At 38.8% G+C, this 20792-nt stretch overlaps 1 protein-coding gene across 6 annotated transcripts in view; it reads left to right on the top strand.

Moving 5' to 3' along the window:
- The window catches only part of MYO5A (myosin VA), a 173599-nt gene that overhangs the window by 124542 nt on the left and 28265 nt on the right, over positions 1 to 20792 (top strand). For 4 of the 6 annotated variants that reach the window (XR_012507666.1, XM_074366141.1, XM_074366144.1 and 1 more), the window contains 6 exons: positions 4532 to 4675; positions 4909 to 4962; positions 8570 to 8797; positions 13561 to 13661; positions 16486 to 16566; positions 18613 to 18811. Coding sequence is in view for 5 of the 6 variants with exons in the window: in XM_074366141.1 (XP_074222242.1) it covers positions 4532 to 4675; positions 4909 to 4962; positions 8570 to 8797; positions 13561 to 13661; positions 16486 to 16566; positions 18613 to 18811 (807 nt within the window). In the remaining variant the exon portion in view is untranslated. The remainder of the gene's footprint in view (positions 1 to 4531; positions 4676 to 4908; positions 4963 to 8569; positions 8798 to 13560; positions 13662 to 16485; positions 16567 to 18612; positions 18812 to 20792) is intronic. The other 2 variants (XM_074366143.1, XM_074366142.1) reach the window with 1 other exon arrangement.

Raw genomic sequence — 20792 nt, 5'->3', positions numbered from 1 at the left:
AACTTCTGAGCCTCTAGCGGATATGAAGGTTTTAGGGTTGCGTTCTGTTTGTCTCAATTGGAGTACTTACTCCCCGTAGTCCGAAGGAAGTGGGTTTATGAACTTTTCAGGTCAGTGTAGCACCACTTGAGCAGCTCCTGCTTGGGAGGGAGAAGCCTGACAAAGAGGGTTGTTTGCTGCAGATAGTGTTGTGTTGGACTCAGGGCAAAGAGGCCTCTTGTTGGTAGTTTTGATTGAGAACATTACATTTTTAAACTCAAAAACTCTTGCATGCTTTACCTAATATTTACTAGCAACATTTTTTTTTTGTCAGAGTTTCTGCTCTTTTCAAGTTTTCCTCAAATTCTTGCAGATTTGAGGGGAGGAGTAACTTTTCATTTCTAATTCTCACTTGTTTTCTGTTAAGTCTTTTTTCAAGTTAAGTGATAGATTAGAGTGAGATTTAGTACATTCTTCATTTTTTTTTTTAAATAATGAAGTATGAATTATACTCCAGAAATCACAGGCAGATCTTAGAATGTTGTTACTGCCCTTCACACGCACTGACCACCAGCAGCAGGTCATGAACTGGAGGTCTTCTCTCAGTGATGAGGAAGGCTGTTCACCGAACTAGTCGTACTGGTTCCTCGTGACTGAGTGCATGCATCTGAGGTGGGGCTGGCTTTGGTTAGGAGTGCTGTCTTTACCATGGGACAGATTACAGTAACTCTCTTCCTTGGAATGTGCCCATGATGTTAGGCTCAATCTCTCTGTGTCTCAGTTTCCTCATCTGTGAGGCAATGGTGCTATTATTATCTTACTTTGTAAGGGTGTTTTGAAGATTGAATGAGTTAATTTTTACAAAACACTTGCAACAGTGACACATAGCAAGTGTTCAATGAGTAAATGTTTTTGCTCTGATAAACAGGCTTCCAGTGGCCACGCTACAGTTCTGACTGGGCGTGGTCAGGAGCTGAAAGATGGAAATCTATACAACTGGTAATAGGAAAAGAGATTGATTCTCAAAAGGGAAGTTGGGCAGGAGAGATGAATCAGACTGCGACTGTGGCTGTGCCTTTGTACTTCTAATTACTTATGACCTCCAGGTTTGCATTTCTTCCTGCCCCTGCCTCTGAACCTGCCAGGTTTACAAATTGCCCCTTATAAACTAAAGGAAAACTTTCAATTCCTATGTGTAATATTCTAAAGAAACTCTTTTAGAATCCAGTGCCAGGAAAATAAAGGAACCAGTCTTGTTTATGAATTGATTTTTTAAAAATTAAAATAGATAGGCAGTTTTGGGACACAGAATTCCAACCTCAGTCATGTAATAGTAACAGCAAAAACCAGCAAAATTTGATGTTAAAAAAAAAAAAAAGAATTAGTGTCTCTACGTTTGCCAAACCCGTGGTTTGGCATTCACAAGCCACGATGGCTCCTTCTTTGCTCCAGAGAAGTCCCTGGAGAATGCACCGACCAGCTCCTCCTGCTTTGCATCCCTCCCAAACCTCCAGCATCTTCGTGGTCTGAGGATTCCTTTCTTGGAAACATTGCTTCTCCCTGCTCTGCCAGGCACCTGTCTTAGTAGCACTAATTATCTCAGTTCCACTTCTGCTCTCGAGCTCCCTCACACCTGTCAAATCCAGGGAAAGCATCGCTGCAACTTTCTCAGCTCTTGTTAGCAATGATCCTAGGATGACTGCCAGGCCTGTGGTGGTAATTTTATAAATACATTCTGTTATCTAACTGATTTTCCTCAAATGAGAGACTGTTGTTTTTTAGTTCAGCCAAAGCTCCACTTTCTTGGAAAAGCCCCAGATGATAAAGTCCTTAAAAAGGAAGGAAAATAAAACAAAACCCCAGACTCTTCTCTGAGCCAGATGGTCCAGTCTTCCTTCTCATGCATTTGGTGTAGAGGGGACAGTATCTATTTAACTGTCCGTGTCATTAGGGATAAGAATGGTCACCATTCAGAGCACTCTTAAATCATTACCAATCATTATGCCTCAAATAATTTTGCAGTTGTCAAATGTTATAGTTTGTGTTCTGTCTCCTACCTTAATATTCCTATCTATAGAATTCTGTGCTTATCTACAGCAGTTAAACAATTCTTTATGTAGTATTAGCTGATATCTAAGGAGTCACCCCATTTTAATAAGAGGGTTCCTTTTTCAACAAAAATGCCCACTCGCGGCTGAGAAGAATGATCCCCAAGTGATGACAGTTTAGGTAAATGAGTGAACTATTATATTCATTCATAGGATGAAGGCTTCTATTATGGCATAAAAAGGGATTAAATAATTAAAAACTTCAGGGACACATCATTAATAGATGAACAAACATTAAAACACATTTGATGGAATGTTTACATTATAAATGAACTAAAATAGAAGTATTTGTGGGATATATAGAAATGAGTTTTTACATGACTGAAATTCCGTAGTAATTTCATATTCAGGCCGGATGGTACCTCTGTTCTGCTAAGTCAGGACAGATTTTATGGTGAAGGTCATATACCTAAACTTTTTCTTACTGTTGAGCATTACAAAAGTGGATGGTAAGAAAAAGTCCAGGTCTAACTAGCTTGTAGATAAGTGACCCTGACAGCCTATAAATGCCCCACTTCTTAGTTTAGTTCATTCTTCTTAGGTGTTTTTTTCAGAACTTGAATAATACTGAACTTGGCCCTGCTAAGAGTTCACAAAAGACCAAAGAATGCTAATGAATATGCTAATTATTCAATCTCATCAAAAGGCAAAGAAATGTAAATGAAAACAGTAATGAAATACCACTACTGACCTATCAGCTGAGCCTTTTTTTTTTTTTAATGATAACAGTCATTGCTGTTCCAAGAAAGATGGTGGTTGCTGATGCAAGTATAAACAGGCCCAAACAATTTAATATACTTAAAAATGTTAATGTTTAGATAGGTACGTTCTAGGATGTTTATTTTAACATATTTCAATAGCAAGAAATTAGAAACACTCTCAATGCTCATCAGTAAGATGAGCAAATGGTGGTACACATGTCAATACAGCCATTAAAAATTGTTTTCAAATATATTGTAAATTTGGAAAATAATTAGAATACAAACCTAATTTTAAAAGATAAAACATAATTATGATGAAAATATTATTCCAGTTCTTTAAGTTTATAGGAAAAAGACTGGACAAACATTGTGGGTTTTCTCTGGATATGAGATTATACCTGCACTTTCCTTCTTTGTACTTTTCTTATTTCTTAAGTTTTCTATACAAGCTTACTTTGCTTTTATGTCAGAGAAAGAAATTTTTTAAATTGACAGTTGGATATATAATATTTACTGATCAGTTAAGAATTATACTTTGACTATTTAATTAAATAAATAAGTTATTATTACCATTCTCTCTCTGTTACAAAAAGAGACTCTTTATCCTCTCCATTAAATCTAAAGATACAATTCTTTCTCTTCTTACCTTATTAAAAGTTCAGACCTGAAGTAACAAGGTAAAACAATCATGACACGCTCAAAACATCCATGATGGTGGTTAGTTTTTCATTCTACTTACCTTTGTTAGTGTATCTTTATCCTAATAGTTCTCACTGTGATTCTGTTTTAGAACCAATTAACATGCTTTTAAAATGCTACTCGGTTACCTTTCATTTTATTAAGGGCTATCTGAGTTTTGTTTTTTTAGTTTTCTCTGTGTCTGACCTCAGGATATTTATGCTAGTATTTCACCTTTTCAAAAATAATTTTTCCTAATCACAAAACTAGTACATGCTCATTGTAAACAATTCAAATGTACAAATGTACAAAGTAGAAAGTGAAACTTTCCCACGGTACCTCCCATTCTCTAAGATAACCATTGATGGCCTTCTAGATTTTTGTATGCCTTTTGCTAGTTATATTTAAGTCATGTGTTTTTTTTAACAAAAATAAGATCATAATATAAATATTGTACTGCAGCTTGTGTATTTCACTTAATACTTTTATCTAGAACAATTTATATACTCATGTAGATCCACCTCATTCTTTTTAACAACTATTAAGTATTTCAGAGTGTGACTATACCATAATTTATTTAAGCAGTTCTTCTATTGACCAACATTCAGGTTCTTTTCACTTTTTTGCAGTTACTAAAAATGCTGCAGTGAACACCTTTTCCCATATATTTTGTGTGTATTTGTGTATTTCTGTAGAATTGCTTCTTAAACAAAGATTGCTAGGTTAAAGGCTATACATACTTAAATCTTAACAAACACAGCTGACTTGCCTTTTTAAAAGGCTTACCTCTATTTCCAATAATATCATATAAGACCATGATACCAATACATGGCCTTATTAATCCTTTCAGTCTTTGCCAATCTAATAAGGGAAAAGTAGTACATCACCATTGTTTAATTTGCATTTCTCCATTTATTAGCTGATTGGACATGTTATTTGTTTATTCTTTGGGCATTTCTATTTCTCCTGTAAGTTTGCCTGTTTCTCTGTCTGGCTGTTGATCATTTTCTCGTTGGCTTGTACATCTTCTGAATCATCTTGACCATCATGATATCTGGGGTTTAGGAACCAAGTGAGAAGAAGGTGCCTCTGGACATGTCGTTGTTCCTCAAGCTCCAGAAGCGGGTCACAGAGCTGGAGCAGGAGAAGCAGGTGATGCAGGATGAGCTGGACCGCAAGGAGGAGCAGATGCTCCGCAGTAAGGCAAAGGTGCGTGGCGCTCTCCCACCCGCGGGCCGTGGCAAAGCGAGTTTTACAGTCTCTTCTTTAGTGGAAACTCAGTCTAGCAGTACTTTAGCCAAGCAGCATTTGGTTCAAGTAATGAGGGCTAAACTCTCCCCACTGTTTCTGCAGAGCAAGGAAATAGTCTAAGAGTAAAAATGTGACAATTAAAATATAACTACTTATTTACAAGGTTTTTTTAACTCTGTGTTTTTCCTTAGGAAGAAGAAAAACCACAAATCAGAGGTGCTGAACTAGAATATGAGTCACTCAAGGTAATGGGAAGTTCCTGCCCAAGACTTTGAATATCTTGTTTTGGCAAGAGACCCACTCAGTGCCTCTTTTTCTCAGAGAACGTCCTTAAGGCCACTGAAGGCCCTAGCTTAAGCCTTATTCAGGCATTACTTCTAGCCTTGATTTGTTTCCTTTTTTGGATTCTCTTTCATACAAGCTAGAGTTCAGTCTAAGCAGAAGGAGCAGCAGCTGCCATTGGAGGTTAGAGAAGGTAGTAAAGGACATAGCCCCTAGTGTCAGACTGCTTGGGTTCAAATGCCAGATCTGCTGCTATGTAGCCTTATGGAAGTTATACATCCTCTCTGTGCCTCGGTTTTCTTATCTATACAATGGGAATAATGATAATATTTATCTCACGGAACTGTCTGTAGAATTATATGAAGTATTTCGTGTAGGCTGCTTAAAACATTGCCCAGCACATACTAAGTACCCACCACATGTTGGCAACTCTCATCGTCATCCTTTTAAATACAAGCACTTTACATATATGCTTTAATTCTTAGCAACAATCCTGCAAGTAAGCATTCTACCCATTTTATAGATGAAGAAATTGATGCTAAAAAATATAAGTAACTTACCTAAGGTGACCCCACTAGAAACTGACAGGAACAGGATTTGAACATAGGTTTCTCCGGTTCCAAACCCCATGCTCTAACCACCAAACCCCAGTGAAACTATATGTCTGTAGAGAAAGATAGCTAGGTATTAGTTTGCAGAGAAGAAACATTCTAGCATACCCTTTAAAAAATAATTGGAGGGAGGAGGATGGAGGTAGGAAGTTATATCTTCTTAATAGTTAAAGGCCAACATCTAACTGGACAGGGATGAGCTGCCACTGTGTGACCAGAGCAGATGAGCACAGGAAAAGGCACTGGTTAGGAACAGTAGTTCCTGAAATACAAAGCATCTTGGGTAACATGAGAAATGTAGTTAAAGGGAGGAAAATAAAAGGTCCCATCCCTTGATTCAGAGCACGCTGTGCCCCACCTGGCTCCTTCTTCTGCTTTCCAGAATCAAAATTTTGAGCTCCTCGAAGTCTGAACTATCAGATTGTCAGCTATCAAGTCACCCCCAGCTTTAAGTTTCCTAGGTTACTAATGAGTTTATTAGTCTTAAATGTATTCTTCTCATATATTTTCTGTTCATGTCAATTTTTAAACCTTTTTTGCTTTTGCAGACTATAGTCTAGAATGGCTAAAGATTAGAAAAGCCACAAAACAACACAAGGAAACTCATTACTTTAAAGCTTTTAGGTATATTTTAGAATTCTTGGGGTCTCTCTAAATTGTCATGAAGTTTTGCATTGTTTTCAGTAATATTACTTTAAGTCTAGTTGGATATATTATTTCCTAATATTGTGATTTGGGACATAATTTATGCACGTTAATAGGACCCTGTCTTCTGTGAATTTCCCACGTCCTGTAGTCCAGAACTGCTGATCAGTGCTTCCTCTCCAGGCTGTATGGCACCTTGGTATAGAGAATGTCTGTCCAGTACCCTGACCAAAGCTGTAGTTCCTTGATCAGCTCCTTCCCCTGAAGATAGTTAGAACACTTCCACTGATACTTAATAAACTCCTGACTGATAAGACTTTGCATTTACCTTACAGTTTGAAAAGTTTTGTTTATACTGTATCTTATTTAGTCATTGCCACAACTTCTGAGATAAGTTTTTAATTTCCTTTTCAAAAATGAATAAACTGAGGTTTAGAACAGTTAAGATGTTTACTACCAGTTGGTAAAATCTGATTTTGAATCCAGGTCTCCAGACAATAGGAATCTTCCTAAACACCCTAGGTTCCTATCATTACTTGTTTGAAAACTAGTTTTTACCCCCAAATATAATATTTACTTTTAAAATACCCTGAAGGACCCTTTTACCCTTCCTAAATTATGACATGATAAATCTTTCGCTCCTTCAGTGGAAGTACTACTTGGGTAGTATTTATGTCTGTGGGAAAAGAAAAGGGTGGCGGCAAAGGGTTGTCTCTCCATTGCCTTTTCTGCTCTTTCTAGAAGACCAAACGATGATATGGTCATACAAGAAGGGAATGTGATGGGATGGGATGGGACAGGCCAAGGAATGGGGTGGAATCTGATCTCCAGATCTTTTCCCTCTGCCTGCCTCACACAAAAGTAGACAAGTAAAAACATTCTCTATAGTACGTTAAAAATGAAGCCCAGATCACAAAATCCCCAATTAGCTTAGTGTTTGTCAAAATGTGGTCCCTGGACCAGCTGCATCAACATCACCTTGAAACTTGTTGGAAATGCAAATGTGTCGGCCTCAAGCCAGACCTATTGAATCAGAAACTCTGGAGGGTGGAGCCGGGCCATCTGTCCTCCAGGTGATTCTGATGCACATTAAAGTTCAGGAAACCCTGCATCAGCACTTAGGTGTCAAAGTAAAGACATTCATGTTTCCTGTTGCAGAAATGAGCAATGCAAATCTGATTACCAGCTGATGGGAAATTGGAAATAGGAAGGAGCATTCATTTTCACATAAGAATGGATTAATTCATGAAAGAAAGGGTTATATATTCTTAAACTAGAAGAAAACAAGGACTTTAGTCTTACTATAACAGGTTCAAAGTTCTGAGATGTGCTACAAAACCAAGAGTGCTTCTCTGGAAGAAACAGTAGAATATTTTATCATTACACTGAATTGTCTCACTTGCACTGTCATAAGGCCTTAAGGCCATGTGCTAGATAAATCAGCATGGTGCTCTTAAATGCCTGTCTGCTTCACTATTTCCCAGCCAGTCTCCTCTGACATTGTATTTTAGTGTCAGTAAATAGTGTTTAGTGTCAGAACTCTGTCCTGGGTTCCCATTTGAGTAGAGCATACAAAGGACAGCGCTAACTGGTGACGTGAGGATGGCCGGTAGTATGTGGAGGTGTAGAGAGGGTAAAGGATGTGTGTGTCCATCTGGATGAAGGAAGAAGTGGCCATCCTGTCCTCCCACTTCCCAAGGCTTCTGCCAGCAGCTTCACAAGCATGTCACACGGGAAAGAAGTTTCAGAAGTATATTGTTTGTTATTATCAAAACACTATAGAGAATTTTATTAGTTTAAATGATACGTAATCTTTTTATTAGAAGTTAAAAGCCTAAAATTTCAGTGGTCTTTCCCTTCTGCTTTACAAAGCAAATAGAGGATATTACTCAAGATTTCAGGGATCTGCTCTGGTGGGCCATTCATTACAAATAACCTGACCAGCTGGACCCTTATACTTGCCCTTATATTTATCCATAAAAAACCTGGGCTTCTTAGGACTGGGCTAAACTCACCCCTTGGGACTCAGCAGTCTCTCCAGGCCTGTGAACACACCCTGGGCAGGCCTGGAATAAATGTGGCCCTGGAATTTGGGTTGATGAACCACACTGCCATTCACATTGCTCAATTCCACTCGATGTTGACTTTCTTAATTTGCAGAGCAGGGTTCCCAGTAGAACCAGGGGAGCCCATCACTAGGGTAGCTCTGAGGATCTTTTCCAGCAGAATTCGTCTGCTATCTCTGGAGAAGATAAGCATTCCGATGTAAAGCTGAGGATGACAGTGATGAACTATTCTTTGTCTCTTCATACAGCGTCAAGAACTAGAATCAGAAAACAAGAAGCTGAAAAATGAACTGAATGAGTTACGCAAGGCCCTTAGTGAGAAAAGTGCCCCAGAGGTGACCGCTCCAGGGGCACCAGCCTACCGAGTCCTCATGGAGCAGCTGACCTCTGTGAGTGAGGAGCTCGATGTCCGCAAGGAAGAAGTCCTCATCTTGAGGTCTCAGCTGGTGAGCCAGAAAGAGGCCATCCAACCCAAGGTAAGCTTGAGCAAGTGGCCAAAGAGGGTGTTTGGGGACTGGCCTCTTTCTTCCTGTCCTTGCCCTCCAATTTATAATGAAGCAAACACTTAGGAGCGTTTTTAGTCTAATTGAGGATATCATCATTAAAAAAAAAAAAAACTCAGTGTTGTTTTAAAACTATTGCAAATACCAATGAAAGTGAGCAAAAAGCAAGTGAAATCCTAAATGCTCTCCAAAGTTTGACCCCTCACTCATGAGCAAAGGGCTTTTGAAATTAATATTTTTGTAGTAATCTGGCCATGATAAATTCTGATCAAAAATAAAATGCTATTAAATACAAAGATTCATTAATTGTCTTGCTATGGGAAAACATTAAATACAGTTTAAAAATATTTGTTGAAAATAGCCTGTTTAACCAGAGAGGTGGCATATGAAAAGGTTAGAAATGAGATCAGTGAATAGAATTTACGGGGAGAGGATTTCTGCTCCCTCCAGGGAGTTCTCTTTAATAATGGGAGCTGTCTCAGCAGGGAGGGGCTGTGTTTAGTGATTGCACAGAAAGTATCCATACTGGAGGAGATAGACGGCCCTTTGAAGTCCTTCCCTGCCCTCTGGAAACTTGAGATCCAACACTGCCATGTGTTGGTGAGAAATGGGCCTTTTTGTCATTTGACATCAGAGGGAGTCTGAGTAATCATCTTGAAACCTGGTCAGTGTCTCTGCCCATGTTCATGCATCAAAGTGTTACCAAGAATTAGGGAATGAAGTATCCCAGCTGCACAACAAGCCACATAAAAAAATGACTGTAGGTCAGACAGAGAAAGACACATACCATGTTATTTCACTTATATGTGAAATCTAAAAAATAAAACAGAAGCAGGCTCATAGATAGAGAGAATAGACTAGTGGTTGCAAGAGAGGAAGGGGGAAGGGAGTTGGGTGAAATAGGTGAGGGGGATTAAGAGATATAAACTTGCAGTTAAAACAAGTCCCAGGAATGTAATGTACAGCATAGGGAATATGGTCAGTGACATGGTGATAACTCTATATGGTGACAGATGCTAACTAGACTTATCCTGGTGATCATTCCATAATGTGTAAAACTATCAAGTCACTATGTTGTACAAATGAAGCTAATGCAATGTTGTATGTCAATATAATCCAATTTTTAAAAGACTGTGATATATAATGAATGGGATGCCTGCAAGATCTGAGAGCACTTCTCTTGGAAATGGTGGTTCTGCATGGGACTAAGATACCCAGCCTGGCACATAACATTTGTGTTTGATAACGGCAGCTCACACCTGGGATCAGCACTGATCCTGAAAATATCCAATTCTGGAAACAAGATATCTGACTCAACAGCCTTGGGGAGGGAGGCAGGTAAATCCCAGTAATAAGTGGAGTTATGTTAAAAAAAATGGACTTCCTTATTTTAAAACACATTGCACACCCTTTAAGTCTGAAATGAGAAGGGTTCCAGAAGGGGACTCTCTCCTTTGACCCAGCCCTGTGCATCTCACCTTCCCAGAGGCTGGCTCCATTTGGTTCCCATGACAACCACTGTGATTTGTCCTCGAGAGACAAGGCTTCCTCTGCATGCTAGCTGGAGCAGAGTCCAAAATTAGGATTCCTTGCCCTGGTTCCCTGTGAGAACTGGTATTCTCACAGGAAACTTTAATAAAAGTTAATGGAAAGAAAAAAGAAAAATGAAAAAGGGATATTAAAAACAATCCAGCTCACATAGTTCTGGTATCACACACTCTCACCCACCCATCTCACATGCTCCAGGTGACAGCTTCTCTCCAGCCCCTAATGGGCTGGCCCCATCTAATCAAGGTCCCTGCTCTCTAAGCTCCCAGCCTGCACATAGCATCAGCTCATTCTGTCTTAGGAAAATTGCCCAGGACACTGATTAAGACCTTTCAAACCTAGGACTATAGGTCCCACTGCATTTCTGTCATTTCACAATTTCTTTGCAGGGCAGTGGTGAGTGACATCGTGAGCCAGATAATGATCCAGCCCAGCCACGTCTAGTTTGCCTGCTTCGCCTCCACAAGTATTCTGGGAGGCTTCACTCAGACCCGTGACCTATCAAGGCATTACTAGAACTCCTAGACCTAGGATAAGAATTTCGCCCAGATAGATTAACAGGAGGGTCATTTTCTCACATCCTCACCAATACTTTATAATTAGAAAAATGAAAACAACTCAAAAAAATTTTAAGAGCTTGTTCCTGAGAATTAAGAGATACCATTACATAAATATATATTCCTGTGCACCTCATGCCGGTTCTGTGGATACTGATTTATTTACCAGGTTGGTTTTAGGAGAAAAAGTCACAGTTGTTTTCATAGTTCGCTTTTATCTGTTCTGATGGGGACTCATTGATGGAATTTATTTATGAAACTAAGGGTTTATTGTTTTCTCCATTTGTGTTTTTTCTTGTTTTTTTTGTGCTTGCTGACTTGTGATTTTCAGGATGACAAGGTAATTATAATTTTTTTTTAATTTTAGTAAATACTTTTATTTAATCCTAATAGTTTATAAGTCTGCCCCAATATATGCAACTGATGCTTTCTGGCCTCCAAGTCTATTTTGATATTTACAAGGTAATTTCCTATTTGACTCCTCCCTATTTGAGAGGTCAGTGGGAAGATAATGGATGCCATAGGCTCTGGTCTGGATCATGGAGAGGCCTCCATGACTTCTAGCTGACAGTCAGATCTGTGACTCACAGTGAGTTCTGGGAAGACATCCTCAAGTGAGGGGGGGAAGCCCTTAACTTGGAGCATGCCGGAAGCACAGGCTCTCCCGCACTCATTTCTACCAGCTGTGGGTTTGTTGGCCAAGGGCGAGGAGGAGCCTGAGGAGCCCAGCACACCCTTCCTGGGAAGGGTGGGATTTTCCTACATGGTGCAACCCTTTCAGAACTTCTGGTCACTGTCTTGGTGGAGACGCTTTGAGCAGTGAGTCAGGACATTCCCAGTGCCGGCAGTCCAAGTTTGCTCCCATGCCCCTGCTACTGCTTCTTAGCTAAGGTAGGCTGAGTAAGGGAAGGACTGGCTGCTTTCTACCACCTTTCCTGTGGATTAGTTCATTAGATCAAGTTACCTTGTTCACTGAAAGTTCAAAACCACCTCGTGTAGATCCTCAGGTAACAGAGAATACATGTAGCATTATTTATTATAGAAACTGATTCTTTGAATTATTATTTAAAACTTAAAAATCCCAGTGTGGCCCTGAATAGAACAAAAAGATTGTCTGCCTTTCAATAAAACAGAAAAAAGAAATTTTCTTTTTTGAAATGTGCACTCAAATATTTATAAAACTTTATTGAAGAAATGCTGTATGTGGTGTTTATAGTAAAGATTTTAAAAATTCAGTAAAATATAGGCTCTTGTTTATAGCTTTTATCAGATTATGTTTTGTCTTCTCTAAGTGTGCATTTATAAAGTCACAAAAGGACAGCATTAGGATAAAAGTGAGATTTTTTTTTAAAGTATGTTTCTTATAAACTTTGAAATTCAAAAGCAACTATTTGTGGGTCTCTAACTGGCATTAAACTTATCTTGGAACTGGTCTCTAAGATCATGGTATTTGAAGTGTATTCTGTTATTTCAACTTCTCTGTGAGACCCGGCTTTAGAGTAAATGTTGACTAAAGGATCAGCTGTATACTATTTAGACAAATAGAATGGGCCCCTTGGGTTCTAAAGTGTACTATTTTTTTTTTTTTTTTTTTTGGTGGAGGTACTGGGGATTGAACCCCGGACTTCATGCCTGTTAAGCATGCGCTCTACCACTGAGGTATGGCCACCGCCCTAAAGTGTACTATTCTTTAGAGGCTACAGAGCAGTTGTTCTTATTGTCTGTTCTTGCCCCGGCTTAGAAGAGAGAGAGAGAGTGGCTGACTAGAAGCAAGATTTTGAAATTACATTGGTTGTCAGACAGATTAGACCACAAAGGAAAAGTGAAAAAAATGTTAGCAGAGAAGTCTTTTCCATAAAAATCGTTAGTAATTCTGACCTGCCAGATGTTTATTTCAAAAGCTTATGTACCATGCTCTACTGTGAGAGAGGAAAAAAGAACTGAATAACAGCAGATGGTAGATATTTACAAGGAGCTAAATCCTTCCCGTTTATATATATCTAAAGATGTGAGGAAAAAAACTTAATTTTGCTGAAGCATGTCATCTAAACACTACTTTTTGTATACTGAGTTTTTAATAGAAAAAGGAGCTTTATGTTAAACTTCTAGTGTTTATTAGAGCATTTGTTTTATTATAATTGGTCCATAAGTAGTAGAAAGATAGCTTTGTATATTCCATTGACTCTTTGCTCAGTATTATTGCCTATATACTATGTACTTTATACTTACAGATATAGATACATAGATATATGGATATATATTTAAAAGCATATACACAGCATTGGAACAATAACCAAGCAAGGACACTGAATATATATATATATATATGTATATATATTTCACATAGTGTAAAACACACATGACCCATCAGTGATTTTATTTACTCTAGAATTGTACCACCTTTGTAGTAGAGCATTAGGGATTCCCAAGAGAGAGACTGAAAATGCCTCTTTCTCTCAGTGCCTGTGCCTCAGTCTCCTCTGTAGTTGCGCCGGGGTAGGACTGAAGCTCTGGTGGGGCACAGTGTTGTGGAACATGGAAACCCCCTATTCTGGAGTAAAGAAAAATGCTGTCTGTGGTCCAAAGCTTTTGAGTTGTCTTAATGTGGAAATGTGTCTTCTCCCCCTTCAGAATACGATGACAGATTCCACAATACTTTTAGAAGATGTACAGAAAATGAAAGATAAAGGTGAAATAGCACAAGCATATATTGGTTTGAAAGAAACAAACAGGTAAGTTGATCTTTCTTTTATTCGTTTTGGTTTCATCATGTTGGTCTTTAATCCTCAAGCTAGCCCCTTGTACAAATCCAAGTGTTGTGCACTGCTTTCTTAGACATCAGCTGACCTTCAAAGCAAATCCAAGGTTTCTAATGTATTTCCAGTGAAAATCTCATTTATAATATAAGGTAACATTATAGATGAGAGATGGAAAGGGAAATGTTCTTTACATCAAGGAACTATATTTCTGTATATTTAGAGTGTTGGCCTTGAGAAGTTACCTTGAGAAAGAAATCAGTTGTTCACTGTTGGACTGTTTTGGGTAGTCACCTTCATTTGTTATTCAGAATGGTTATTTGTGAAGATTTGTAGGGGCAACTGAAGCTTTCAGTAATTGAAATTTAGCGTCAAGAGAAGTGATGAAGTACCTGAAATCACATCAGTGTTGGCCCCATGATTCTAGATGGGTACCATGACTTCTAGGATGGGATCCTCATATTTGAGACCAACTTTTTGTCATGTTTCCTTAGGTGTTTTGAGATAATCCTAACTGGCGTCATCTCATTTACGCTAAACATGAATGAAGTTGTAGTCAGCATTTAGCTTGTTCTTAAGAGCCTTGGGGTGGGCTGACTGAGAGTGCAGGATTTGTAGAGTTACTTAATGACTGAACTTTCCCAAAAGCTTTCCCTTTAACTAAGATTATGACAGAGTAAAGGCTCATTTTGAGGATGCCTTGGCCTTCTTACCACTCCTGCTTCCCAACAGAGCCTTCAGACTATTAAACTCTGAACTTACAAGACTACATGCTTAGAAGAGCATGGCCAGTCATGACGGCAAAGATTATCAGTGTACATTTAGGTCTGATGCTCAATATCAGGATTGGTACACAGAAATACTTCACAAACTACAGAGTATTGCCATGCAGAATGTAAGGTACTTGTTATCGTCTTTTATGGGCAAGAGTGGAGAATGCTTATAAAAGTATTTGGTTAAGTTAAATTTAAATTGATGAATCAAATTATAAGCATATCTTATATCTAAGAGTGTGTTAGTATAGAAAGAGCTGTATTACATTGTTCATCCATCCACCCAACTATTCTATCACCAGATACGTATTACATGCCGACTTCATTCCCACTGGGAATATAGCAGTAAGCAAGGTAAATGCAGGTCTTCCTTTCACAGAGTTTATAGGCTTTTGGGGATTCAGCCAGGAGAATTGGGACTTCACTCCAACGACAGTGGAAGCTGTTTAAAGATTTTAAGTAGGAGAATGATATGATGAGGTTTGAAATTTAGAAAGCTAGCCCTGGCTTTTATGTTAGAGGATGGATAGTAGTGGAACAAGGCTGAGAGCCTGAAGACCAGCAAGAAGTTATTACCATAACTGAATGACTCATTATAGTGACTTTGACTTAGTTAGTGACAGTTGGGATTGAGAGAAATGGGACACTTTGAAAGCTACGTAAGAAGATGAAGTGATAGCTTTGCAGTGTGTTGTATGTCAATGGGTGAGGGATGGGGGAGGAATCATGAAGTGACTGCAGTGTCTCCTTTGGATACTTGATTGGATATAGTAATGCCATTTTGTGATCCTGGGTCTGGGATGGGGAGAAGTACAGGAAATGATCAGTAGATTTACAAATATTTAATGAGCTAGGAAGATATCCAAGGAGAGAAATTCATTAGGCAGTTGAAAATATAGATCTGGAACAAGAGAGATGTGTGGGCTGAGATATAAATGTTGAGGTCATCAGCATATAATAATACAATTGAGACCACGTAGATAAATCAACTCTCCGGAGAGAGACAGCAGATGGAAAGAAATAGAAGAGCATTCTCTGAAATTTGTTTTATGTAAACATGAATCAATGACAAAAGTCTAGTAAGAGGAGTGAGCACCTGGCCTCTGGAAGCAGATAGCCTGGGCTCCACTGCTTGCCAGCTGTGTGACCTCCACAGGTAGCTTACTTCTAAGCCTCAGTGCCTCCTGCAGTGTGGTACGTGTTGGGTTACTGGGAGAACTGTCACTGTAATAAATGCGGTAATATATGTGGGAGGATGTCGAACAGTGTCTGACACTTGGCAAACACTCAAATATATAATTTTTATACCCTAGATAGGGAAAAACCTATAACTAATTTTGTCTTTTTTATTTGTAAATTATCCACATTATTCATAAAATGTGTCACACCTCTAATATAAATCAGTTTCCCTGGGTCTTAAAGTTAATTTTTGACACAAAATGTCTTTTAAAAGTTGTATCATAAAAGCTGAGAACTTGAACATATTCTTATTTATAAGTTACTCCTATAAGAATTTTTAGAACAATTTTAAAAATACAAAACCAGATTTTATTAAGCTGAAACAAATTCCTGCCCAGAAGACTTAAAACTTCATTTTGAAATGAATTATGAAGATTGCCACGTGAAGGCAGTAGCTGAGGTTTTCCTTCTCCATGTGTATGACCGTTGTGTTTAGTCTCTAACATAGTATGTGACATGTAAGATCACTCTGCTAGCTGGATAAAGTGTTAAAAACAGAACCATTTTCTCACCTTTTTAGTCATTTATTATTTTGCAGGAAAAATAGCTCTAGATCCTTGATTATTTTAATTCCAGCCCATTTACATGTGATATTACATGTTATCCATTTTTTTAAATTAACAAAAATAATTTTTGTGGTAATGTCTTAAAATCATCTGTAATTAATAAAAACAGCCTTGTTGACTTAATAAAATAGTGAAATACCATGTGCTGCTCTTGACTGTCATCATCTCATCACCCTTCTGTATCCCTTTGTGTTTTGCATCGTTGTTCCTTTTGCATGGAAGATCACCTGCTCTGGATTGCCATGAGTTGAATGAGGATGGAGAGCTGTGGCTGGTTTATGAAGGGTTAAAACAAGCCAACAGGTTCTATTTGTCTCCTCAAAATGGAATGTTATTAACTTGTTGTTTTTCTTACTAACAGTGGCCTCCTGATTTTAACGTCTATATTTCTTGCATATTAATTGTCTTCCTGGGAAATTTTCAGTATAACTTTGAACCTTGAACTAGAAACCTTCTTTAAAACCTTCTCCAGTAAGGGATGCTGTTGAATCTGAAATGGGTTGATGGTGAATGGAGGAGTTGCTGCCCATAACTGAAGGATGCTATCAGAGTTCCCTTCAGACACTAAAATTTGTGAATATCTCACTAGGAGTAGAAGAAAACCCAGGCCTTTCAACTAAAGCCCAAACTACTGCAGGAGAGATTAATACCTTACTAGAGGTTTCTTGTTTGGAATAATGATCAATCTAAAGGATGTATATGCCTGGACAATGTGTCTACATTCTCATATATTATCACATGTGCCTAACCGCAGTATTAAGTACATGGTTTGGCATTCTGTGTGCTTGCTGTGAAATTCAAGTTTATGAAACGACAAACCAGGAGGGTTTCCTGCATTGTTACAGTTCAAAATAATTACCCAAACTCAGCATGTTAAATATGTTTAGGGGAAAGCAAATAGAATTGATACAGCAACACCTTTCTAACATAGGCATTCATCTACTCTAGGGATATTTATGTGTTTAAAATCTCATAAAAATACGATTTAGTGATTAAATTTTAAAAATACTTAATAGACTATTTGTTCAAGCATCTTAATACTTATTCTGCTTTATTCTAATCACAACCCATTGTTATTATTGGTTCAAATCCTTTTGAAATTTTAAAATCACTAAAATATTTAGTCTACTGTTAACTGTTTGGTTTCAATGGCTTCAGTAAGTTTTGCCCAGTGATTGGTAACCAAGGAGATCAGAATAAAAGAACATCTTTTTTGTGTGTGTGTTGGTTAATCCCTGTGCATAACTTTGTCTTGTCTTTGGGAAGGAGGGTGAGTGTAGAAGTGGAGGTTCCTGGTTAAGGGAGGGTGCCAGCTGGTTCCGCTATTGCCCTGCCAATGCCCCAGTCTGCTCATGGCACAGCTGACTTGTATGTTTGCTCAGAGAAGCATAGTCACTTTGTTGGTCCCACTAACATTTATGTTCTAAAACCGGGTCTTGTTAGGATTCTGTTACTGATAAGGAAGCTTATGGGGAAAGAGAAGATGACATTTAAAATACAGATATGAAATTTTAGAACTAGCTGTCTGGATTTGGGTAAATCTGTATGCATTTCAGAGTAGCACTCCAGTCTTTCTGCCCTTCAGAGATAAAAGTAGAAAGTAGTAACAGGACCCTGGTTGCACCGTCTGCCTGCAGTTGGTGATGCTAAGAGTCTTCAGGGCGTATTTAATGAGAACAGGAGTTTGTCATCTTGCCCTCCATAGTACAGTTATTTTGTGGCAAAGGTATGATCTTTGCCAACTTAAATGCTATTTTGTGAACTTAGGAAGCCAGATTAAAGCTGTCTTTTTTAAAAAATATATTTTTATTGAAGTATAGTTAATTTACAATGTTGTGTCAATTTCTGGTGTACGGCACAATACTTTAGTCACATAGGAACACACATATATTCGTTTTCATATTCTTTTTAACTATAAGTTACTGTAAGATATTGAATATAGTTCCCTGTGCTATACGGTATAAACTTGTTGTTTATCTATTTTATATATAGTAGTTAGCATCTGCAAATCCTGAATTTCTAATTTATAAAGCTATCTTTTAATTGATTATTTTAGTCATCATTTCCTATGAACCTTTCAAAAGAGCTAAAACTCTCCTGTTTCTCAGGACCTTTGAGAACTTTGTATTTGTAGCAGGGTCCACAATTCAGAAAGATGCAAATATGAGAGCATCCTTTTCCATTTTTGGCCCTTGTTTAAGTTCCTGTACTTTAATCAAGTCAGAAGTTACACAGACACTACAGAGTCCCCACTTTTCCTGCCCTTGCAAGTGAGCATGGAGCCTCGCAGCTGCCAGGCAGGGACTCGAGTGTCACCTCCTTTTTCTACCTATGTGGCTTCTCCCACAGGCTCCTGGAGTCGCAGCTGCAGTCACAGAAGAGGAGCCACGAGAATGAGGCCGAAGCCCTCCGCGGGGAGATCCAGAGCCTGAAGGAGGAGAACAACCGGCAGCAGCAGCTGCTGGCCCAGAACCTGCAGCTGCCGCCGGAGGCCCGCATCGAGGCCAGCCTGCAGCATGAGATCACCCGGCTCACCAATGAGAACCTGGTAAGGGAGCGCCCGCGCCCCACGCCTCAGCAGCGGCCCTGGCCCTGCAGGGAGGCCCTGCAGGGAGGCCCTGCTTTCTTTCTGAGCAGACATTTTTCCCAGCTGGGAAACACTCACTGCCCCACGCTGGTTACTCTCTTCCTCTAGCAGGGTCAGAGCAAGGAAAGCACAGCTGTGTTGGTAGAAATGGAAAAGGCGGTACTCGAGTTGTTTCTCGCAGAAGGCTCTGGCGCGTCTGAGCATCCTCAGACCTCACTTGGTGGGTCTGGAAGATACCAGCCGTCTGTATGCTGGGCTTCTGATGTCCTCAGAACTCAGCTGCCCCACTTCCTCCACTTCAGCTGCAGATTCTCTGCCATTCAAGGAGGTTATCTGGTTGTTACAATGGAGACTGAGGACATGCTTTGTTCGCCTTTGGTCCCCAAGCACCACTGAGGCTTTCCCAGCCTCCATCTGTAGCAGACCATGGAGTTAGAGTCATGTTCAGGGGAAGGCGTTTGGCAGAACCAGAGCAGGGCTTTAGGTTGACCTTGGATGAAGCTCCCAGGTCAGGGAGGAAGGACGTCAGAATTCAAGATTATATATTCTTGATTCTTTTTAACAGAACTTGGGCAGTGAATGAGGAAATTTTTTCCTTTGCCAGATTCTGAATACTGGCACAGAATCTAAGTTTTTTTCTTTTTCTTCTTTTTTCCCTTTCTGTCCTTCTTTCTTTTACAGAAAATATTTTCTAAAGTATTTCTCACTCACAAAATAACTTCTATTACAGATTTTCAGATTTTTAAAAATCTGCTTGTTTGATAAATATACTTATTAAATTAAAAGTCATCAAAAAGTTATAATTCCATATTTCTATGTAAAAATCTATATTTTAGTGTCAGCCCAGTTTTTAGAAAAGCTGTGTAGGACTGACAGTGATTTGTTTTGGTTTTTGTTTTTTAATTCAGGGTTTTAATGACCTATGATAGTCATTAGATTTTCTCTGAAGGCTTAATAATCTGAATTATCTGCCCATTACCCCATCAGCAATCATTTACATTACAAATAGCTTTCTGGTGTCATCTATTCTTTCATATTAATTTGAAGCAGAACTCAGAAGTATTTTCCCAGTCTGTCCCTCTGAAGACAGCTTGCTGGTGAGGCTGCATTGTAGGAATGGGAGAGGTGGGTGAGGGTAGAGTCTGGACTCTTTCCAAAGTGCTTTGAAATGTCACTGATTTGTGGGAGAAAATCTTCTGAATCATGGAATATTTTTGAGACGTCATTTTATTACTCTCAAGTATATTGTTGCTTAAATTAAACAAACAGTGCTTTAATGACTAAGAATTGATTAAATATACTAAATAATATAATAATGATTGATCAGCATATAAATTCTGTGCTTACAAATGATTGTCTTAAAATATAAGGTGAAACCATGAAATAAATATGCTTCTGGGTAGCAAATTCCCAGGTTTTTTTCACTAAGTTGGTTAAGCATTTCCCTTGTACCCTTGTGTGCAGTATTAATTTTCCTCTCAATATTTTTTTAGGTAATACAAAAAAAAAAAAACAAAAAAAACTAAGCCCCCACATTCTAAGCTGGTAGAATCTAGTTAATGAGTTTGAATTTTAGGAAAAACCTTCATAGGTCAGCTGCTTCTCCTGCCTCCCAGAGTGGGCCTAGGCTTGGAGTTCTTGGAAACTCTACCCTGCAAACCCTACCCACCCACCTACCCCCCAGCACAAACACTGAGATGGTTTTTTCTCCCTTCTCTAGTGAACATGCTTCACAGGCCACCCCCAAGCTGCCTTTCAGGGAAGGAAGGCACACAGCTTCTCACCAGTCTTTCCAACTTCAAACAAAAGCGCCCACTTTGCCATTTATTCTCATTTTCATTTTATTTGCCTTCCCCCAGCAAAAAAGTGCAGCAACTTGTGAAGAGGTCTGAGGAGTGAAATAACGACCTTATCTGGGGACTATGGCCCACTGCTCTGTTTA

This window comes from Camelus bactrianus, chromosome 6, assembly GCF_048773025.1.
Source record: "Camelus bactrianus isolate YW-2024 breed Bactrian camel chromosome 6, ASM4877302v1, whole genome shotgun sequence".
NCBI classification, from domain to species: domain Eukaryota; kingdom Metazoa; phylum Chordata; class Mammalia; order Artiodactyla; family Camelidae; genus Camelus; species Camelus bactrianus.
Note: the sequence above shows the minus strand (reverse complement) of the source record. Positions and strands in the feature narration are given on the sequence as shown.